This window comes from Equus caballus, chromosome 20, assembly GCF_041296265.1.
Source record: "Equus caballus isolate H_3958 breed thoroughbred chromosome 20, TB-T2T, whole genome shotgun sequence".
In the NCBI taxonomy this organism is placed as follows: domain Eukaryota; kingdom Metazoa; phylum Chordata; class Mammalia; order Perissodactyla; family Equidae; genus Equus; species Equus caballus.
Window position 1 is genome coordinate 67611645 of NC_091703.1, and position 20873 is coordinate 67632517.

Here is a 20873-nt window from a genome sequence, read left to right on the forward strand (position 1 = left end):
ATGTGTGTGTGTGCTGTGTTGCAATATTAAATATATTTCTTATTATCGATGGAATAAAAAAAATTGAAAACTGCTGCTAGGCCTTGCCAACAACAAAGTAGTCAAGTCCAGTCAAATGCTGCCATATTTTCTCTTCTCTGTGAAGGTCTCCTGTGGAGCTGAGGGAATTGTGAAGGGATACAGGGCCATTCTGTCAGAATGTGGTATTTACAGGGAATTCTAGATCTAACTCTTTCTAGAGAAAAAAGGTAAGCTGTAGTTCCTCTGATAATGTATTTGAATTATCTCTTCATTTCTGTTTTAAGTACTAGGACTATTTACTCTGGGTCCCAAATTTTCTGTTCTATGTCAAGAATGTCATGAGACCAAAAAATAAAATAAACAGCAAGCACAGCTAAGTTATACAATCTCTATCAATCTGTAATCTTCAAGTGTGCTAACTACGTTTGCTATACACATTGCATCTACCTTGGTAAAAATATACAAGAAAATATAATTACCTGCTCAAAATATGAAAATTAGCTCTTTAACTAGAATATTGTTTTAAAAACTAAAACTTTTAAAGCTAAAAAACTCAAGAAGATATTTTATTATGAAAGCACTATATGTTGCAGTTATGCATACTTAGACTTTTTCAATAAAAACAAGTTTTTGCCTATTATTCAGAAGTATTTTCAAATACTGTATAATTTTAATTCTATAGCCTAAAAATTTAATAGGATATGTTCACAGATGCATCAAAAATTTCCTTGTAGCATTATCTTTTATTTTCATGAGAGTTCAAAGAAATAATTTGCTAATTCTTAACAAGAACTCACTCATAATCTACATACTTCAAATCTCCTGAGATTCAGAATTGAGTAAACAATGGTCATGTGACTGAGAGTTCACAATTTGTCCCTAAGGTGCCAGCAGTATAGTGTGCCAGGATAAAGGTCAAGTTTGGAAAAGCACAAGGGAGCAAAACATCTGACAGTGGCCTGTGAAGTTCCAGTGCGTCAGTGCGATACGGTTCCGTTTCTGCTCGCTCAACAGTCTGGATTGCCTTATTATGCTGCCATGAATGACACAGACAGCTAGAGAGAAAGACACAGAGTCCTCTTGGTTTTTGTACTAACGTTAAAATTCTGCTATCCAATTATAAACTTATAAATCCAAGAATTTAAAGTGGACCTACAGGCTTCCATCTCAACCTAAAAGTCAAAGTGCAGCATCCAATATTTGTTCAACAAATATTTCTTGAGTTCTACTGTAGAAGTTATTCATTCTTTTACTTTAAACTTCCTTTGCTTCTGAAATATTTTTATGGGCCGCTGGGGGAAAATCTTATTTTAAAATCCTATAAAAATTAACTATTATGAGGAAAATTGGATTGTTTTTCATGGTAGGATCTTGAATTATACCTAGTCATGAAAGATCACCAAAAAAAAAAAAAAAAAGCCACAGTACAAGAAGAAGCAATAAGGCCCAAATGTAGATGTGAGCCAGTGAGTTACGCTTTGTGACTGCAGGGCTTGGGAGCAAGTTTCCCCAAGAGGTGCTCTCAGGCACACGATCGCTTCCAGCTGAAAACAGTGAAACAGTCAAGGCCCGGAAGGCTCAGGAAGAAGTTGTGAACTTCCCCTAAACTGCCTAAAGAATGTGAAGACGGCGGCCTGTTCCAGGAGGGATCATAGACAGCAGGAGTGTGACGTGGGGACCCATGAGGCCTGTTTGATGGAGGCCCTGCTGTGGCCCAGCGTGCAGCCCAGCAAACTCTTGTTCACTGCAGAAGAGCTCTCTTCATCCTCCTGCAAATTGCTTTCCCTGTCTTCAATGTCCCAGACCTCTACTTCCTTCTCCTTAGTTTAGGATGACACTTATGTCTCATTGTACCTGATGGTCTTTGGAATTCTTCATGCTTATGTGAATTCTCTGTGCACATGTATTAAATTTGATTTTCTCCTGTTAGTCTACCTTATTTCATTTTAATTATTTGACCAGCCATTAGAACCAAGAGGGGAAGGAGGGAAATTTCCCCTCCCCCACATAATCATAAGATGCACAGAGAGAGTGGAGTGGGGCCCCTCTCACCCTGATTGGTTCCCTCGGAAAAGCTTAGCACACCATTCTAGGTGCTTGAGACACAACAGAGAACAAGATCCTGGTCTTTGTGGAGCTCGCAGCCTAGTGGGGAAGATAAAGCAATGAACACAAACAAGTCAGTTGTTCAGTATGTTCCAAGATGACAAGTCCTTCGGAAAAAAGAAAAAGGAGAGCAGGGTAAGAGATAAGATTGGTGGAGGAGGATGCATGTAACCCTAAATAGAGTGGTTCAGGTGGTTTTCTTGGAAAACTGCTATTGGACAGAGACTCGAAGCAGTGAAGGAGCCTCAAGGCTGCCAGAGAGGAACGTTCCCTGAAGGGAGCCTAAGGAGAGGGTGCCTGGCTCCTTCTAGGACAACTAGGAGACCTGGAGTCAGAGAAGGGGGCCTGGAGGGAGAAGAGTGACAGGAAGTGGGGGAAGGAGCAGACATACAGGGACGTGTAGGTCTTGTAAAATCTTGGGCTTTCTCTCTGGAGGAAATGGGGAGCTGCTGGAGAGTTGCAAGCAGAAAGACATGGGCTCAGTTTTAAAAGGATTGCTCTGCCCTTGATAACCCCAAATCTCGGGTGGGCCATTTAACCTTGCCTAGCTGCAGTTTCTTCATCTATAAAATGAGCATCATGTTTCCACTCTGGGAGTATTACATTTTAAATTACAGTTCCTATTTGTAAACCACCTCCCATACAAGGACTGAATAAATTTCAGCTATCATTAATAAAATAAAGGGCCCATGACTCCATGTCACAAAGTGCTCCAGGCAGGGCTGGCCCCGTGGCCGAGTGGTTACGTTCGCGCGCTCCGCTGCAGGCGGCCCAGTGTTTCGTCGGTTCGAATCCTGGGCGCGGACATGGCACTGCTCGTCAGACCACGCTGAGGCAGCGTCCCACATGCCACAACTAGAGGAACCCACAACGAAGAATACACAACTATGTACCGGGGGGCTTTGGGGAGAAAAAGGAAAAAATAAAAAAAAATCTTTAAAAAAAAAAACAAAAACAAAGTGCTCCAGGCAAAGGCCTGAATCTGCTGTCTCTGAACACAAAGTTGAGAAACTGGGGCCACCATGACCTCTCAGTGGACAACTTCTCCAGTGAAGATCCTCATCACTTAACTTCAGGATATGACTCATCAAGTGAACAAGAATACAGTGAGGGCTGTCCACCCAGTCGCAGAGTGCATGTGTTTCAGAAACCCTACATCCAGACGTTATTGCCGTCAAAGGAATGGCTGTCACGGTGCCGGGCACTTTCCCCTCTTGCAGCACAGGTGCGCTGAGTGTCCTCTTTGCCCCAGCAGCGTTCCAGCATGAACAGACCGGTCTCTGCCTCACAGAGCTCACTGTCCAGATTGTAAAGGGGCTTGGAGACAAACTACACAGTAACAGTCGTAGGAGATGTGTCCACAGACGGGGAGATGGGGCCGAGTCTGTCTCCACCTTCATCCAGGCGGCAGACTCGTGATGGGCTTGTGATGGCAGAGCCGGTCCTAGGGCTGTCAGCTCTGTTGTGCTGCCCTCCACACCTCGCCATCTTTGCTTGGATAATTCAAAATAACAGTAATTGCTAGACTGTCAAATAAACTTCTAGTTTTCAAATGGCACAAAAGTTGTATGCATGCTGAAATTTAAACGGTTTGTTCTAAACATTCTGACGGTCTCTCCATGTTCTGGTGCCCCTTGCTTTTGTGGCACCCTATACATATTATAATCTGTCCACTGCAAATTCAGCACCCAGAGATTGCCAGCCAAAAAAAAAAAGGAAAGGACAGGAGAGGGGTTGGCAGGGTTGGGGGCGTGTAGACAGCACCCCGTGGGAGAGTGCCCGGGGGTGATGATGCTCAAGTGGTGCCTCGAAAAACTGTTGGCAGCAGAGCAGCGAGAGCAGAGGTGGAAAGGCTCCAGGACGAGGCTGAAGGGGGCTTCGGAGCCGTCAGAATGAAGGTCCCTCACATGGCAACCAGAGATGCTCCACCTTCCATCTGTGTGGAATGGAACAGAGGGAAAGGCCCTGGCCGAGGACCTGGTGAAATGCAGTTGCGCGGCTCCATCAGGCCCAAGAGCCATCTGACCTCTGGCTGGGCTGGAGGAATTGCCTCTGGACCAGCACTTGGCTCAGACGGAGCCTCCAGTTTCAGGGTGACATTCCAGGTGCTGGGAAATGACAGCAGGGCGGTCATTGAAATACAACCAGCAGTAGAAGGAAGGAACCCTTCGAAAATAGATTAGAATTGTGACAGGATGTGATAAGTTAGTTATTACCACCACTAATAGTGGCCATTTTAATGTGTGTTTTCCACAGCATGATGGAATAGAATCTCTACACCCTTATTTTAAATTCCCAAGATTAAAATGTATTATGAACTTCTAGCCCTCACACTTTAACCATAAGAAACATATTATGATAGTGGTTTTCTTTAAGTTCTGGAACTTGAGGAGACTCTTTTTTTCTTCATTCTGTTTTTCTATTTTTCAAATACTCTATTTCAGAAAGCAGATATTATTTTTGTGATGAGAAACATCTTTAAATTCCTTAAGAAATTTTAAAAGTAATACAAGTCACTTATAATCTCATGCCCTAGCACAACTAATTTCATTTTTACATTTTCTTTTATTATATCATTGTACATAGTTAGAATCAACATAAGTATTTTGTTTCATATTTCAAGTTTACTGAATATTTAAAAATACTTTTATATTATTATATACAATTAATAATTATCTTTTTTCTAGCTGTGTAGTACTCCATCATGGTCAAATACTATGATTTACTATGATTTACAATTTCCTACTTTGGGACACTGAAATTTATTTAACTGTTTCTCTACAATAGGCAACAATGCAATAAACACTATTTTTAATAATTTTCTGGTGTAAAATTATAATTTTACTGATCATAAATTTTTTTTATTGTTATAAAATTTGGTTCCAATTTACATTTTAACTAACAATGTCAAAGTGTACCAGATGAACCTCAAATTTGTTAGTAGTAGTTATTATTCTTTTGCTAATTAAATAAGTCCATGCGTTCACATAATTTTAGTTTTTATTTTTTTATCTCTAGTATAGTTGAATAGTTTTCTGTCACTTTTTGCTACTGGTGGTTTCTCCTGACTGACTTATTTGTACATTTATATTTTGGATTGTGATCCATTCAAATAAGTTTTTGTTATAAATATTAAGCCATTTTATATCCTTCAGTTTTTCCTAGTCAAGCGTTTATCTTTGCATCATAATTTAGTTATTTCAGTAGTAACATTTTCTGTCTTCATGATCAAAGCTCTCAGCTGTCTCCATTATAATTCCTTCTACTGACACAAATATCAGGGCGCTATCATTCCTGCACAGACAGAACAAAGGTTTTCTGCTGGGATTTGACCATTGGACCTCATTTTGGTCTGTGAGCATGTTCAAGAACAGTAGTGACTCTTTTCAGAGAGAACTGTACACCCACAGCCTGAGATGAGCCGGCTTCAGGAGGGAGGGCGATGACTGGGTTTGTGAGCTGAGGCCTTCAAGTTGCATAAAAAGGTGATGAAATCTTGTTCCTAGATCACCAATTTGCCCAGGAAATTTTTAGTGTTTTTTTTGTTTTTTCTGATTGTCTTGTGAAGCACCTACATCGTCTCAAATTGTTCCTGTGCAAAATGTACCAGGGATGCCCCAGGAGCACAGAGGACTAGCCCAACGCCAAGCGTGGTGCGTCAGACACACTCCACAGCTCGGGCTGAAAGGAGCCAGGAGACGTCATTTTTCCACTTACTGGCTCTGCCCTGGGTTCCTCTGGGGAGCTTTCAAAAAAGCTCTGATGCCTGGTTCCAGGCTGCTGTTTCCTGATGGTATTGGTCTTGAGGGCTTGCTGGGTTTTGAGATTTTTTAAAACTCCCCGGGTGATTCTAATGTGCAGCCAAGGCTGAAAACCACTGTAGTCACTTCATCAAGGAATGTTCAAGGGGGCCGGCCGGGCGGCATAGTGGTTAACTTCAAGTGTGAGGAGTTCACAGGCCTGGATCCTGGGCATGGACCTACACACGCTCATCAAGCCGTGCTGTGGCAGCATCTCACACACAAGATAGAGGAAGACTGGCACAGATGTTAGCTCAGGGCCTATCTTTCTTGCCAAAATAAATAAATAAATAAATAAATAAAAGTGAAAAGGAATCTAATCTGTAAGAAGAGGTAACCAAGAGGAAGCACTAGAAACGGCCAGTCCTTTCCTCTCACACCTGCATCCTGACGGCAAAGTCCCATAGTGGGAGCAGAAATCAGTCTTTGGACATAGCAGAATTTTCCAGAAGGCCCCCTTTCCTCCCCTCTCTTTATCATCTAAGGTCCATGTGGTCCTTTCCAAAAATTATGAAATAGATTGTCCAAAATGTATGAGACCAAAGAATTTGAAAACAAATATTGCTTGCTACTGATTAACAGGAAACAGAAGAGGGCTTGGGGAGACAAGGAGCTGTATCTTAAACTTCTGTTTCTGCAGCCCAGCTCAGGAGTGGGCCCACCTTCCCTGGGAGGATTGCCCACAGGGAGCAGGACTTCCAGGAGCACCTCATTCCATTGGCATTTTGCCATTTGTGACTAGGTTTTGCACAGATCGGTGCTCACATAAGCTTGTGTTCTCATAACCCACATCTCCCAAAACACCAGGGCAGAGATCCAGACGTGTGGTTAGAGAGCAACGAGCCAGCCTTGGTGCAAAATTTAGCTCCATTCAGGTGCCTTAGGATTCACGGAGGGTTTTCAGCCTCTAGGGACCATGGGGAAGACATTTAATGTGATATTAACCTCACTAGAAAGAACACTGACATCTCAAGATACTTATGAAACAGAAGATTACATTTTTTCCCTACTTTCCTGGCTTTGAAATAAGGAGAAGAATTCTCCAACTCAGCCCTTGCTTCAACACATGCCAGAAAAGATGTATTTTCTACTCATTTGCTCTGACTAAACCTACAAAAAAATTTTTTTGAAGGACTGAGAATTTAATTTATGCCTTGAACAATCAAGTTGTAAGTGGCATAATAAAATTCCTCAGTAAGATGCATTTGGATGTAACTCGCCTAGTGGCTGAACTCCCGTCCTCTGCCCAACCCTGTTCCTAAAGAGAGGGGGTAGATGAGAGCCCTCACCAGGGTGCAGGACAGGGCAGCTGGGAGGAAGCTGTCCTGGTTCCACTTAAAGTCAATGTGAGCACTGTAGTTTCACTGTCTTTACTTTCGTGCTTATTATGCCGGCAAACACCTGCTGGAGCAGCTTTCCGTTGACTTCACCGTGAAAGGCCCCTGTCTTCTATGCTGTTCAAGTGTCCGGACCCGCATCACTTTGCTATTGTTGGCAATGCTGTATTTTCAAGTAGGTGAGTCACTGACAGGGCGTTGCAGGGTCTGCCTTCCTGCGACCTCTCCTGGGCGCCCTGGTTTTCTGAGGCACAAGATAGGCCATGTCAGAAGTGCCTCTCCTCAGAGCTCAGATGGGAGAAAGCAGTCATACGCTTCTACTTTGAAGGGCAGCATAAAACACTCTTGTGAGTTCTGTCCTGGGAATCCTAATAAAGCACATTACTTGATATTTCCTTTGAGGAGCTAACATCTGGATATCTCACAGGGCTCCATAACCACAGCCAGTGGCCTTGGCTCTGTATGTGAGCCCCTCATCTCCCTCCACATGGTTCCAGGGTGTTGTATTTTCAGGTCTCCTTTGGGGTATGGACCGGCTCAGCCCATGTCCACGGTAACCACACTGCTCCGAATGGGATTCTCTCTCGATGTTGGGGGGTCACTTCACTTGAGATCAAGATAGCCAGGTGCTCAGCCATGGTTAGGAAAGCCCACTACAGGAGAAGGGAATTCAGATGCAAAGAGAGAGGCAAGAGAGGCAAGTCTGGAGGGAGTCAGGGTTTAATGGTGCAGCTCCAGAACCCAACTGCCTGGGTTTAAATTGTAGTTCTGTCGCTTACTCCCCATGTGTCCTTGGATGGGCTTCTTAGCTTTCTATGCTTCACTTTCATAATCCATAAAATAGGGGGTAATAATAATACACACTTCATGGGGTTTGTAGCAATTAATTAAAGTTCATGGCACATAATTACATTTCCCTGAAATGCACTTATTACTATTATTATCATCATCGTTATTGTGCCCTAGTGAAGAACTGGAAACCATGAAGAAGTTTTCCCAATCGAATTAGTTTCCTAGGAATGCTTAACAAAGTACCACAAACTGGGTGGCTTGAAACAACAGAAATTTATTCTGTTACAGTTCAAGAGGCCGGAAACTGGAAATCAGGGTGCTGCCAGGGTTCGCTCCTTCTGGAGGCTCCGAGGGAGAAACCATCCCCTGCCTCTCTCAGCTGCTAGTGGTGGCCAGCAATTCGTGATGTTCTTGACTTGTAGACCGTCGCTCCAGTTACTGCTTCCATCTCCTCTGTATTCCTATGTCCTCTCTTTTTCTGTCTTATAAGGACACTTTCCTTGGATTTAGGGCCCACCGTAATCCAGTAGGATATCAAATGGAATCTTACCTTAATTACATATGCAAAGACCCTTATTCCAAATAAAGGCATATTCTGATGTTCTAAGTGGACATGAATTTGGGGGCACACTATTCAACCTGCTACACCAACTCAGAGCAGATTGAGGTCAAATCAGAAGAAGAAATTGTGAGCAGCTCCTGGGAGAATGTCGTCTCCCCTTGGGCATGATGTCTGTGCTCTGAAAGGACTGTGTTGTTTGGGTGGTCAATAAAGCAAATGGGCCAGCTTCCCTCTAGGTCAACACTGAGTCAGAACCAACTGTCAAACGAGAGTTAATCCGTGTACTCTCATTTAAATTATGGCAGACATCTCTGGAGAGAAGTTGAATGTACCCAGCAGGGACGGGCTGCAGCCATCAGGCAGCACACGTGGTGAGCTGTTCCCCTGCCCTCTCCTGACACTCAGCATGCCACCACCTAACCCATTGTTGAACCCTGAATGCATCCTGACACTGGGTAATGCAATGTAAGGGCCAGGCCTTTGGAGCCTCAGGGAACTGGATTTTAACAACATGCTCTGCAACTTACTCGCTCCACTTACCACCTTTGGGCCCTAGATAATGTACTTACCTTCTCTGAGCCTCAATTTCTGTGTCTGAAAACCAGGCCTCATATCACCACCAACTTGTAGAGTTGCTATAAGTCAGAAAACTGAGACATGCAGAAGCTTCACCTGAGTGCCTGGCATGAGTTTCAGTGAGTGGTTGCTATTATTACCAGACTGTGAGGTGGTGGTTCTGTCATACAAGGCTCGAGGGCAAGAAGGCCAGCGGGACCATGAAGAAGAGCTGTGTAGACCCATCTACATGTATTCTGTCCTCTCCACCTCCACTGCCACTTCCCCGCCCAGCACACAGCGAACCGAGTAAACACATGGCAAACACCAGCTTAATTAAATGGCACTCTTACTACTTTCCACATACAATCACTACTCCAGTGAGTGGACCTCCAACAGCCTTTTGGGAGTTTGAATCCAAGCAGGTCAGCCCTTGCAAACTCCCCCTTTTGTGACTTAGTGGACGAGCACCGAGCAGAGCACAGGCAGCAGAGAGCAGTGTCCGCCCTTCAGTGTCCCTCACCTCTCCCAAGGGCATTTATTACTTTACTTATTTTATTCCAGGTTGAGATATGTTCATGTAGAGATTTTAGAAAATATAGCCAAACAAAAGGAATAAAATCCCAGATAGATACATAGATTATTTTTCTTTAATAATATATTGTGACATTTTTCCAGTCATTAGTCTTCAACATCATTTTTAAAAGTTTTCTAATACCCCATTATATAAACCTACCAATGTTTATTTAACCCATCCTCTACTTCATGAATTTTAACCTATGTTCAATATTTTATTGGTGAAAACAAAGCTGCCGTGATAGGAACTTGTTCTTTATTAACTTCATAAATTCTTCCTAATTTGGTATTTGTTGTAATCCTGCCCCCTTTTCCAAACTTTGCAATTACCCCTAAAGTTAATGTGTTCAGTTTGTGAGGAACTGATTTTCTTATCCAATCTGAAACTCTCAGCTTTGGCTGCATTATCTCACACAGCGCTTTCCTGGGCCTCCTGTGACCGAGAAGTAGTCAGTGTTCTTGGGTCTGATTGCTTACTCACTTGTTCAGGGCATGGGGCTAATGGGGTCAGTGTTGTGGGTTTCAAGCTCTATATACACAGGCCAGTTAGTTCAGGGTCCAAAGACTATTTCCCTAACTCCAAACAGCTGTTATTTAAACACTGGCTGTTCATTTCAAAAGGACTTGGCGAAAAAGCATGGGTGGACCAAAACAAACCCATCCTCGCCACTGGAAAGACAGTGTGTCAACAGCTTCATCTTCCCCAAGGAAAACAGCTCAGAAAGGCATTCATGTCAAATCACATAAAATTGGTGAAGCTGTAGAAAAAGGAGAAAGAATAATATTGGGAAAACATGTCTTGATTTATAAGCTTACTCGGTGAGTCCCTTCTGTTCCTTTGTGAGACAAATGCAGCAACATTTTAAATTGCTGGCAGTGATGGTATTTAATGCAATTTTCTCTTGCAGCTGACACGACGCTTGGCACTGATGATGCTTATGATGAGAAGGGATGCCAGTGTGATGTGTCAGTGGAAGACCTCACCCCACCACTTAAAACTGTCATTCGAGCTATCAGGTTGGTGGAAAACCTTTGACAAAATGATTCAGAGACCTACCTCTCATTATTTGAATTACTCTGTTGCTAAGTTCTTTTCCCTGCAGGTAAATCTCCTGGAATAATTATTTTCTCTTTTCCTATTCATCCACATCTCCATTAAATTCTGAAATATCTTTTCTTAATACAAAACTCTACTGTGTTCAACATGAAGTATGTTACAAAAGGTGAGTGGGATTTGAAAAGCCAGGCCATGCCGGAGAGATTGCATCTTGTCATGTGTATTTGTTGCTTTAAGGACATTTAGTGTACAGATGCAACTAGATTTTTAAAATTACTTTTATTGACTTGATGCTCCAATCCATGTTCTGTACTTTGTATCCAAGAAAAAGCTTTCTAGATTATTTCGAAACGAGTTGAGCTCTGAAAATGGGAAACCTGAAGGACTCTGCAGTGAGTTGCTCCCATTCTGTTAAGATGTAACTGTTAAAAGCTGATCTTAATATGCTTCCTCTCCTGATGGCAGAGAGCTGAGTACCCAATGCAATTTATGCTTATATCTCCAGAATCCACTCCCCACGAGTTCAGGATCTGGACTAAATGCACTCTGCATGGTCAGCCTGCCCAGTTTAATTCTTTTGGGAGAATTTGCATCTGCCAGGGAATGCTGAGTGACTGTACTGCAAAGAAGTATTTCTGATCTTTTTGGCTCTTTCTGTCTCTTACCAAAAAGCCAGAGGAAAGCTTAAAATATCCAACACAATTTAGCTATTGAGACACTTGTCTAAACTCAGATATCAGTATGGTTGATTATTCACTTCTATTTCAGTTCGTCATTTAGCATCATCTTACACATTGCTTTACTTTATGGTTGGGAGTCGCTGGGAAAGCAGAAATGAGTTGTAAAGATTTTGGTAAATGTTTATAGGGGCAAAGAAAATCATGATATGATGAAAATGTGTACTCCAGAAGGTGCTTAAACATTATCTGTAACAACAACCATAAAGAAGTGAAGTAAAGCCTCGTTCCTTTCCAACAGAAACTTCCAGCAAGAGTCCCTATGAGTGAGGGCACCATACCTTCCATGTGCCCTGGGCTGTCCCAGATAATCCTCTTGTCATCACTGTTAGTAACACTCCCTCTCCTCCTCACAGTATCCCAATTTGGACAATTTTATATTTAATCCTAGAAAATCTTAGGACATGTAGTAAATGATGCCTGTAGTCTCAGTTAAAGGGGTTTAAGGGATCTAAACTGGAGCCATTGGACACATGAAGCTGTTTGAATTTGAATTAATTAAAATCAAATAAAATTTAAAGTTCAGTTCATCAGCGGCACTACCCACATTTAAAATGCTCACTAGGTGGCTAGTGGCCAGAGAAGACGGAGTACATTTCCATCACTGCAGTAAGTTCCATTGGACATTGTTGGTCTGGAAGTCATTTTGAAATTCTTTACATGTTGTATCCCGTCAAACACCCCAAGTTGAAGGTGGGGCAGTTCTCCCGCAGACCAGCTGGATTTGCAACAAGGATGGTAAAATCTTATCTAATGGGAGCAGATTAGGTTCCCTAAAAGTCATACTTAGCCCAGTTTGTGTCACTTCCCAAGACCTTCTGAAGCGTTCTGCTTTAACCTTACAACCTATAAAACGAATTGTGAGCTGCAAGAAAAAAGGAAAATAGGTTTATTCTGCTGGCTAAGCACTTCAGCCCCGGCCTCAGATAGGCTTTGTTGAAACTCCCTCTTCACGCTTGATTGATTTCTGTAAAGTTCTTTGCAGACTTCCTCGATTTTCAGAATTCTTTCTTGATCCTTGTTTTTAACAGAACTTTATTATTTACATGTCTCTCCTTTTGGTGATTTTGGAAGCTTTCTGCCTGCTGTCTTGTGACACTTGAGGGGATGTTTTCTCCCCCATATCCTCATTCTGCTTAGAAGATTTTTGCTTTTGTCATTTCTAAGTTCCATTTAAAATTGTCGGATTCTGTAAGAACATAACAGCTACACGCAATAGTTAATAACTTAATTGAAATCTTGGACTCATGATAGTACTTAATTTCTAAACATATGTGATTAAAAGACCAAGCAAAACAATCAGCAATTCTGAAAAGAAGTTTGCAGATATGAGTCCCTGAATCTTATGCAGAAGTATCCTTTGCCTGAGTTTAAATACATACATAAACTGGACATCTGTTGACTGGATTCTTTTTGCCAAAACAAGCCCATCCCTTACAGATCACCTGAGATACTTTTCACATGCATATTACTGATTGCAAGTGTGAACCAACTATTATCTCTAAAGTAGCCACTTTGTTCTGGCATTTCCCTTGCTATTTTTTGGTGGTTTGAGTATTTAATAGAAGTACTTGAACGTGCCTTTTGTCTTTCAATAGCTTTTATAATAACAATAGTTTTCCCTAAGAGTCAAATTAAAATTAAAATGTGTATAAATATGTATTCCATTGCAAGGGTGACAGCATGGAAAATAATATTATTACATTCACAAAGTGCAAAGTAGGGATTCTTATTTTTGGTTATTAACATTTCCTAAGTGTCTGTCATTTTCTAGTTTCTCAGGCAATGAGAGGGTTAAGGCCACTCTCTACCTGTCTGGACTCTATCACCCAAATACACTCTGAGACTTTTTTTTAAATGAATGACGTCATTTTTTATAGTAGAAGGCAAAAGAATACTTACATTTGCATAGTTCCTCAGGATTACCACAGATTATTCTCAAAATATCATTTAGTGGGAGTGCTCAAAGTTGCTGGAAATGCGCTTCCGAACTCCTCTCTGGGAGGGAAGACTGTACTTATTTTTAACAACAGTTCTAGATCTTGTTAATGATTTTATTAACACAATGTTTAGTTTTTTTCCTCCTTTTAATTCACAGAAATTAGTTTTTAATTTAATTAGCAGAGAAGTAAAAAGATTGACAAGCAAACTGACAACTCTTGAACATTCTGCACACTCACTTTTTGTTGTATTATGTGTATTTGTTGCGAGGGCTGCCATGCAAAACGCCACAGACTCGGTGCCTTCACCAAGAGAAATGTATTTCCTTACAGTCTGGAGGTTTGACACCCAGGATCAAGGTTCCTCCTGGGGCCCTTCCTCTGTGCACACGTCTGTGCGCAAATTTTCCCTTCTTACAGTGACACAAGTCAGGCTGGATCAGGGCCTGCCCTAAGGGACTCCTTTTGACTAAATCACCTCTTCAAAGGCCATCTCTCCAAAGTCAGTCATGTTCTAAGGTCCTGGGGGTCCAGCTGTAACGTACGAATTTTGGAGGCACACAGTTCAGCCCATAACACACGGCAAGTCGTTAGTTTTCCTATCACTGTTTGAAAAATATTTTCTCAGGCACGATATCAAAATTTTCAAATTAAAATAAGCCCATCAGTTATCTGGATATGTGCCGCACAGTGTCAAGCACCTGAGCATTTGGGAGTCTGGAGATGCTGACCGACCTTCAGGCTTGCAGTCGGCATTGTGTAAACACTATGTAAGTGTGAATCTTGGGCAGAATTTCATGCAAAAATTAATATATATTCATTTATTTTAAATAAAAAATTTTAAAAGTCATATCCAGTACAACTCTATATTTATAAACGGGTCTTAGAATAATAATTTTTAAAAATAGAAAACAAATGTTTGTGTTTGTTTTCTGTACCAAACTGGCAAGACAAGCGCTCAGATGGCACAGAAGGCAGCATGCGCGTGCTGTGGGGAGCGAGCACGGTCTGCTGGAGCACCCGGGGCAAGCCCACCTGCCTCTCACCAGAACTTTCACAGAACTGCCACGTCCAGGATCAAGGCCACTCTTCACAGACCCTCGACAACAAGTGTTCTCTCTCGGCTGGTTTTATACAACTGTGTTTTCTGTCAGTCATCAAGAAATGAATCAGAATACCGCACAACCTGCTCTTCTTGTGAAGACACCCAAAAACAACCCCAGGGAGGTCATCCACTGTGTGAAGAGAAATGGGGAGAAGCCGTTGAGTGTGCCGCGTTCTCACCGCTCCTCCTGTCTGTGCAGTAATCGCCGTGCCTGCTGTGCACAGACCTTTACTTCTGAGCCAAACCGGCCTTCTAGAGACTCAAATGAACAGATCAGGTCTGGGGTGAAACTCAAAGAATTCTTTAGTTGAAGCTGCAGCCAACCTCGCCCTGGCAGTGCCAGCTAACTCTGCCCCGACTCCCCGCCCTCCCTAGAGCTACTCAGGAGAGGCCATCCAAAACATAACACGGCAGCCTGTGTGCTACCTCGAGTAAGGCACATCCCCTCTCTGTGCCTCGTTTCCTCACTGGTGACATGAGGGTGATAATAGTCTCGACCTCATGGGGTTGTGGTGAGGATTAAGTGGATTAACATTTGCAGAGCACTTGGGACAGTGCTGGGCACATGGTCAGCACCACGGAAATGCTGGCTTCTCCGACTGGCAGGTGTCTGGGCTCCTCAGTGCTTCCCAGCCTGTGGCCTCCACTGCCTGTCCTCTGCTCAGGCCAGACCCTCTCTTTTCTGAGCACCACCTGCTTCCACGGCGCATCATGTGAGAGGAGCACTTCTTTCTCTCTTTTGAGGGTGTGCTCCCAACTCCCAAAGTCTTGCCTGCCTCACCCCCTTCCCAGGAAGCCCTTGCTTTTTTACCATGAAGTCATCCCCTCACCAGCACGCTGAGGAGTCACTCGGAGTGATGCCCCTCGGAGGTGGAAGAGCGTTTTCCACCACCCATGAGGCAGGGCCCCTGCTGGATCTCCCTCTCCCCACTCTGGGTGAGCTCACAGACACCTGCCCGAGAAGTAGGAGAACAGGGAATGCTCCCCGTCCTCTCCCTCCCCGACCCACACAGAGGCCTGACCACGGACCCTTAAAGTTCCTCCCTGGGGTCAGTTCATGCACTCACAAAATAGCATCGAGCTTCTGCTCCGCTCCAGCACAGGGACAAACACTAACAGGAAGGATGGATCCCTGCCTAGAGCTGTGAGGGGCTGTTGGATACCCGAAGAGTCAACCAGGTGCCGATGCATTACCATAATGACCGAAGCCAGGGTGTATGGGAGGGGCCTTTAGGAGGGCTTCTGGAGGAAGGGGCATCCAGGCAGAGCTCTGGCAGATGTGCAGGTACAGCCAGGTTACTAAAGGGGTGTACATTTAGGCAGAGGGAACTGCAATCATCAAGACCCAGAGGGAAAGGTGGCACGAGAAAGTCTGTGTGTTGCTGGGGCCGGAGGATGTGGGGAGGAGAGGCTGGGCCAGGAGGGAGTGGGAGCCATCCTAACAGGAGGGAGGCACAGAGGCTTTTAAGCACAGAAGCAGATTTGTCAGATTGGTGCTTGATTCCAACTTAGAAGATGGCTCTGGCTACAGTGGGAAAAACGGATTGGAAAGAGGGGACTATTGTTACGATACCTGGATCTGCTGGGGCCTGAGCCAGGCAGTCTTGGTGAAGAGTAGTGAGGCATGGACTTCAAAGCTCTTCAAATGGAAAAAATGATAGGATTGGGGGCTGGCCCCATGGCATAATGGTTAAGTTCGGCGTGCTCCGCTTTGGCCCTGGTTCATGGGTGTGAATCCTGGGCACAGACCTACAGCACTCATCAGCCATGCTGTGGTGGTGTCCCACATAACGTGGAGGAAGATTGGCACAGATGTTTGCTCAGGGCTAATCTTCCTCAGCAAAAAACAAAGAAAGAAAGACAGGATTTGGATATTTACTGATTGGAGAGGATGGTGTGGAAAAGCAGGAGGAGTCAAGGATCATACATCTAGGTACGTGGTCAGATGGAGGCCAGCTTGGGGGTAGATGGTGTGCTGTCACAAGCTTTGAGTTGAGGGGTCACAGTGGATCTCAGCAGGCAGGTGGATCCCTGGGTCTGATGTCCAGGAGAAAAATCTGGAATGAGGACAATCTTAGTTGTCAGCACAGAAATAGATGGTTTACAGAAGTCTCTCTCCAGGGCTCTTGTGGGAATAAAGAGAGAAGATGGTCAACACAGAATCTAAGGCCCACAAGCATGCAAGGGGCTGAGAAGGGAGGAAGTCTCTGCTGGAGACCGACTCAAAGAGGCCAGACAGATGGACGCCCGGAGAGCACGGTGGGAGAGGAGCCAGGGAAGAGCGTTTCCAGCAGGAGCAGCAGTCGACCGCATTAAACGCGGCCCAGAGGTGGAGGAGATAAAGAGTGAGACGCTCCTTCAAAAGTGGCACAGGGAGGTCACCAGTGACTTTGAAGAGAAATTCAACAGAGGCAGAAAAGTTTGAAGCCCGATCGTAAACAGAATACTTTTCAAAATTATCTATCATAATCTTTCACTCTAAGAAGAACACAGATGAGGGATCATGAATTTCTTTGTAACTAGCAAAGACTCATCAACCCTTCTAAAATTGTTCCGATCTGATCACGGAAGAGAAGCAGCACTGATGACAAGAGGGGTCCCAGGGGGCAGGCCCATCGGGCCGCTGTAACCCTGGGTGGGTAACAACACTTCCCAGCTTCTTGCCCTGCGTGCTTCCTGCTCTGAAAGGCACGCACTCACTCATCTCTCGACCGTCCCCTAAAATGCATTCTCCACTCTGAGTCCTCCAGACAAGAACACTCCACACACAGACAAGAAGCACGGGTTTGCTGTTGTGGGTTTCTATCAAATCTACAAGCTGTTTAATCGTTGCCAGTTCTTAATCTTGCTGATGGTGACTCTGCTGTCTTAGCAAAGGTGATGGGTCCTTGTTTGTACATCACTGTGAAGACCTTCTCGACAGCCAAGCCTGTGACGTGTTACAGTAAGGACGCTGCTGGAGGAGCATGCTACGGATCCTTTAGCACATACTTTTAAAACCAGCTAATACATTCCCTGGAATATTCTTTTTGTTTGTTTCTGTTCTGAAGATAATTGTGGCCACATTTTGCTCTGAGGCTGTGTTAAACTAGTGTTTTCACTGAAGATGAACTTACCTTGCAGCACCTAATTTTTAACCTTTTATTTGCTTATAATATAAACTGAATCTCCTATTTTTTGCCATGACTAAAAATATTCAAGAGCAATTGACACATATGGACACTTTATTTACTTATTGATTTAACAGTTTAAAGTTTATGCAAGTTTTATGCCCTCAGGAAAATAAAATTCCCAAATTTAGTTACCATATCAGCGTTCACAAAGTCCTGGGAGGAAAGTTAACCATTTGAATACTTGTTTGGGTTTTACTGCTCTTATCTCCTTAAACGAAAACCCAACAAAATGTGCAAGAGAGTGTTCTAGATCCTGAATTTAACACACAATGACAGCCAGCACGAGAAGAACAGCTTTACCCCCAGTGGTGGAAACAGTGAGCCCACAGAACTTTCCTCAGGGTCCCTGCATGCCCCCGCAGCGGGATATACTCAGACCGCACACAAGTGGAGCTGATTTCCGTGTCTCTATCGAGAGTGCAAAGCCAGAAAATGGGACTGGTCAGTGCCTCCAGGAGCTCCTGGGCTTCCGAAGTCGTTGGCTGGTGGTGCAATCTGGCATCAAAGAACGGTGGCGGAGTCTGAGGTGGACAGCTCTACAAGTAGCTTCGGAGGGTTTTCAGAGTCTAAATACTGCATACACAGATGCAAATCTGTATTACTGAATCATGTTTACGTATTCACAGGAAAATAACAATAAATCATCAAATAAGCAATACACATGCCTTCAATAGTGACCCAAGTTCTCCAGCTTCCTAGTCCTAGTTGTCTGCTGAATTTGCCGTCTGATCACCACCATCCCTTGAACAATCTCTAAAAGGTGAGTGACGGCCCCCTTGGGAGGGATTCAGTGATCAAAGGCTTGTCACCTCAAGAACGAGCCCTAGGACGCTTCCTTGGCAGACAGACACTATGTTTCTCACAGAGTCAAAAATCAGGGGATCGAATTCCAAACTGGGAAAAAGGGGGATTGGAATGCCTGCCAGTAAAGCAAATCGACCCAACTAGTCCCCATAAAGTAAAAAGTGGGGTCGGAGGAGAAACACACATCTACACCAAAAACGTAAGATAGGGAACACAGGGGCCATGTCTGCAGCCTTGAGAAATTTGGTAACGCAGCTGCATAGCTGGGGTGCAAAATGGGCAAAGGACTGTCATCTCCAGAATCCCATCCTAGCACCCCTCCCAATCCGGGTTAAACCCTCCTCTTCTGTACTCCTGCATCAACCTGTGCTCCCACCATCTTCCACCCACAAAGTGCATGATGACTGCCTGCTGGTCTGTCTGCCCTACAGACTGGAAGCGCTCAAGCAACAGGGTTTATTTCTTCAACCATATATCCCTGAGCATCCGGCACAGAGTCTGGCACATAGTAGGCACTCAGTAAATGTCTAATGGGGGAGCAAGTGAATGGATGAATGAATTCTTGAGTCCCACTTGTCAGGCTCCCCCTTGGCGTCACTTGGGAAAGCAGCTACACCAAGTTCATCTGAAGAGCTCCAGGCTCTGGCAGATGAGGCTCTTGGATCCCATCAGAGCTCCTGGCAGAGCAACTGTTGCCTTCCACCAGGACTGTAGAGAGGACGAGACAGGAGACCGAGTGATCCCCGGGAGCTTCTTCAGCTCTGCCGGCCCCATTTAGAAGTCTTTGCTCCTCAACGCCTAGCAGTCTAGCACCATAGTAGGTGCTCAAGGAATATTTCCTCAAAGAATGAATGAATCAGTCATCTGGCGCTTTGTAAAACCAGTGCAACTTTTAACTGTTTCTTGCGTGAAACTTCAGGCCTCATCCAGGGAAGCAGGCAGGAAGCACTGGGTTTTGACTGGAGGTCTCATGGCTATGATTTGGGGGACTTAGAAGACCACCATCACTTCTTTTTGGAGGGGCAGGGGGTGTGGAGACCATTCTGCCACACCAGCACCCCAATCCCAGCTTCATTTCAGTATTCCCAACGTGAGCTGTGCTTGAGAATCACCCGAAGGGTTTTACAAAATCTCTGGACCACACCCTCGGTTAAGTGAAACGGCATTTCTGGAGGTGGGACCCCGGTATCAGTTCCCCAGCTGATCCCAAGGAGCAGCCAAGCCTGGCAAGAGCTGCTGACTCCACAGCAATCAGCTGCCTCTGCAGCGCCCCCTGCGCATGGCTCGGCGGCGGCCAGCCCATCAGTCCCTGTAGCGGAGCCCTCCCTGCCCTCTGTCTCCTGTGGCTCTTGTCCATGCGTCATCACATGCAGTGTTTCACCCTGGTGTGGAGGATGGCAACAAGACCTCTGCAAGGTTGTACAACTCACGCGGCAGAGCAAAGGCACCGACACGTCCTGACAAGTGCATGTGTGTGTGGACACACTGCACCCAGAGTTTACGTGCTTCCTTGTTTCTTCTGCTTGGAAACCGTGAGATTTCCTTCAGCTTCAGAAGCAGGTGCCAGTGCAGGTTCTTGATGAGCCTTTTCCCCCTCTAGTGGTTCCACATGGCCTCTCAGCTTGTGCAACCTACTCTTCCTCTGGCCCCCAGGCATGTATATGTGAAAGAGCCTATCACACCAAAGGATGTTTTTTGCTGTTATTGTTTTGTGTTAAAATATTAAGACTTAGTATTAAGAGAATAGTAGAACTTTGTGACTAAGAACCCAAAACAGGAGCCAGACTGGGTTCAAATTCCCGTTCCAGGCTTATTAGCTGTTGAGGCAAGTTACTTAACCTCTCTGTACCTCAATTTCCTTATCTGCAAAACAGTAGCACCCTTCTCAAAGAGTTATGCTGTAAAGTACCACCTGCGTTATTGTCATTAAATGTGTTTTAAAGGTCCTAATTTTATTCTAGAGCTATTTACTCAAACACTCCTTGTACCAGGCCATACATAGATCACATTAAGTTTCCTTTATAAGCATGCAAGAGGCCCCTGAGATCTTCTGCTTCTTTTCCTCAGGCCAGTCCACAGGATTTAGCTTATTCCTGGCCTGAAGGCTTTCTTCATCACTCTTCTTGTCTAGATCAGGGGTGGGCAAACCACAGCCAGGGCCAAAATCCAGCCTGATGCTTGCTTTATACATGAAATTTTATTGGGACATTGCTACACTCATTTGTTTACGTATTGCTATTTTGCTTTCATGCTACAGTGGTAGAGCTCAGTGGTTTCACCAGAGACCACACGACCTCTAAAGCATTAA

General features: G+C 44.3%; 1 protein-coding gene across 14 annotated transcripts in view; it reads left to right on the top strand.

Annotated features, from left to right (window-relative positions):
• KCNQ5 (potassium voltage-gated channel subfamily Q member 5) overlaps window positions 1–20873 on the top strand; it is a 470944-nt gene that overhangs the window by 435959 nt on the left and 14112 nt on the right. For 8 of the 14 annotated variants that reach the window (XM_070244825.1, XM_070244826.1, XM_070244828.1 and 5 more), the window contains 2 exons: window positions 8924–8989; window positions 10658–10766. In XM_070244825.1, the coding sequence (XP_070100926.1) occupies window positions 8924–8989; window positions 10658–10766 (175 nt within the window). The remainder of the gene's footprint in view (window positions 1–8923; window positions 8990–10657; window positions 10767–20873) is intronic. The other 6 variants (XM_070244827.1, XM_070244830.1, XM_023625215.2 and 3 more) reach the window with 1 other exon arrangement.